The following is a 1,276-nucleotide window of genomic DNA, read 5'->3' on the forward strand; positions in this document are numbered from 1 at the left end:
CCTTGTTGCGCTGAAGCTTTCCCCGAGAGCCTCCCTCGGTGGGCTGCGGCTGGGGCACCACGGACCCCGGCACGAGTTGGTAGCTCTGCTGCTGTGCCCCGCGAGCCATCACCATGTCCTGGCCTTTAAGAAAAGGTTGTAACCTCAGCTGGGTCTAAACTTAGCCACCAGCCCCTCAGCAGCACCGGGAATAGCAGTGGTATAAGAAGAGTAGGGTTACGTTTGAGGTGCATGACCCCTCTCTGTCCCCCACCCCACTACCTGCGTGGTTCCCCCAGCCTGTCCCCGCTTTATCCTCAAAGCCCTGCTCAGCCGAGCAGCCTGAGGGACATTCCAGCCCCCACCACCCCCACCGGCTCCGTCAGTTCAGATTTGCATCCCCACTGTTCCCACACCTTCCTCCAGGACGGGAGCTTTGGGGTTTGTGCGTGCTCTGGGCGTTGTACCTAACATGGGTTTGTCCCGCCGCACCTGCCCCACGGGGAGCCGGGGGATGCAGACAGCAGGGCTCGGGGAGGGAGCCCTGCATGGATGGGGGCGGGGAGCCGGGCAGCGGCCATGCCAGGAGCGCTTCCTCCTCGCAGGCAGCCGGGGAAGGCGGGCCAAGGCGGCAGACGAGCAGGATTTCCGCCGTCACGTCCCGCGGGCAGCGGCAGCAGTGCCGCAGTGCCTCATTAAGATGGTGCTCACGCTGCAGTCCGTGGCCTGCCGGGGCAGCGCCCGGCCAGGTACCCCGTCCAGAGCACCCCTGGATAAACCACCCAGACGGGCGTCCCAGGCTGGGGGCAGGAGAACTCCCAGCTAACCCCCGTGCCGGGGGGAATGGGGGACGCCTAGAGACACGCTGCTCCCTCGCGGTGACCACAGCATCCCTGCAGTCCCTTTGCCCTTGCAGCCATAGAATCATGGAATGTTAAGGGGTTGGAGTGGACCTTAAAGATTATCCAGTTCCAATCCCCGTGCCACGTGCACGGACGCCTCCTACTAGAGCAGGTCGCTCAAGGCCTTATCCAGCCTGGTTTGGAACACTGCCATGGTTGGGGCATCCACAACCTCCCTGGGCAACGTGTTAACAGTGCCTCACCACCCTCACAGTAAAGAATTTCTTCCTAATATCCATCCTAAATTTCCCCCCTTTCAATTTGTACCCATTACTCCTCGTCCTATGACTACAGCTCCTGACAACGAGTCCCTCTCCGGCTTCCCTGTAGGTCCCTTCGGATACTGGATACTACTCCATCCAAGGGGGCACAGGCTGCAGCCGGGGCGGGCGGCT

At 62.1% G+C, this 1,276-nt stretch overlaps 1 protein-coding gene across 1 annotated transcript in view; it reads left to right on the top strand.

Moving 5' to 3' along the window:
* The first annotated feature begins 451 nt into the window (after positions 1–451).
* Positions 452–1,276, top strand: part of GAPDH (glyceraldehyde-3-phosphate dehydrogenase) — a 4,980-nt gene continuing 4,155 nt past the window's right edge. Inside the window, exon 1 of the mRNA XM_017731658.1 lies at positions 452–728. Within this exon, the coding sequence (XP_017587147.1) occupies positions 452–728 (277 nt within the window). The remainder of the gene's footprint in view (positions 729–1,276) is intronic.

Source organism: Corvus brachyrhynchos, unplaced genomic scaffold (assembly GCF_000691975.1).
Source record: "Corvus brachyrhynchos isolate BGI_N302 unplaced genomic scaffold, ASM69197v1 scaffold3, whole genome shotgun sequence".
Lineage (NCBI taxonomy): Eukaryota > Metazoa > Chordata > Aves > Passeriformes > Corvidae > Corvus > Corvus brachyrhynchos.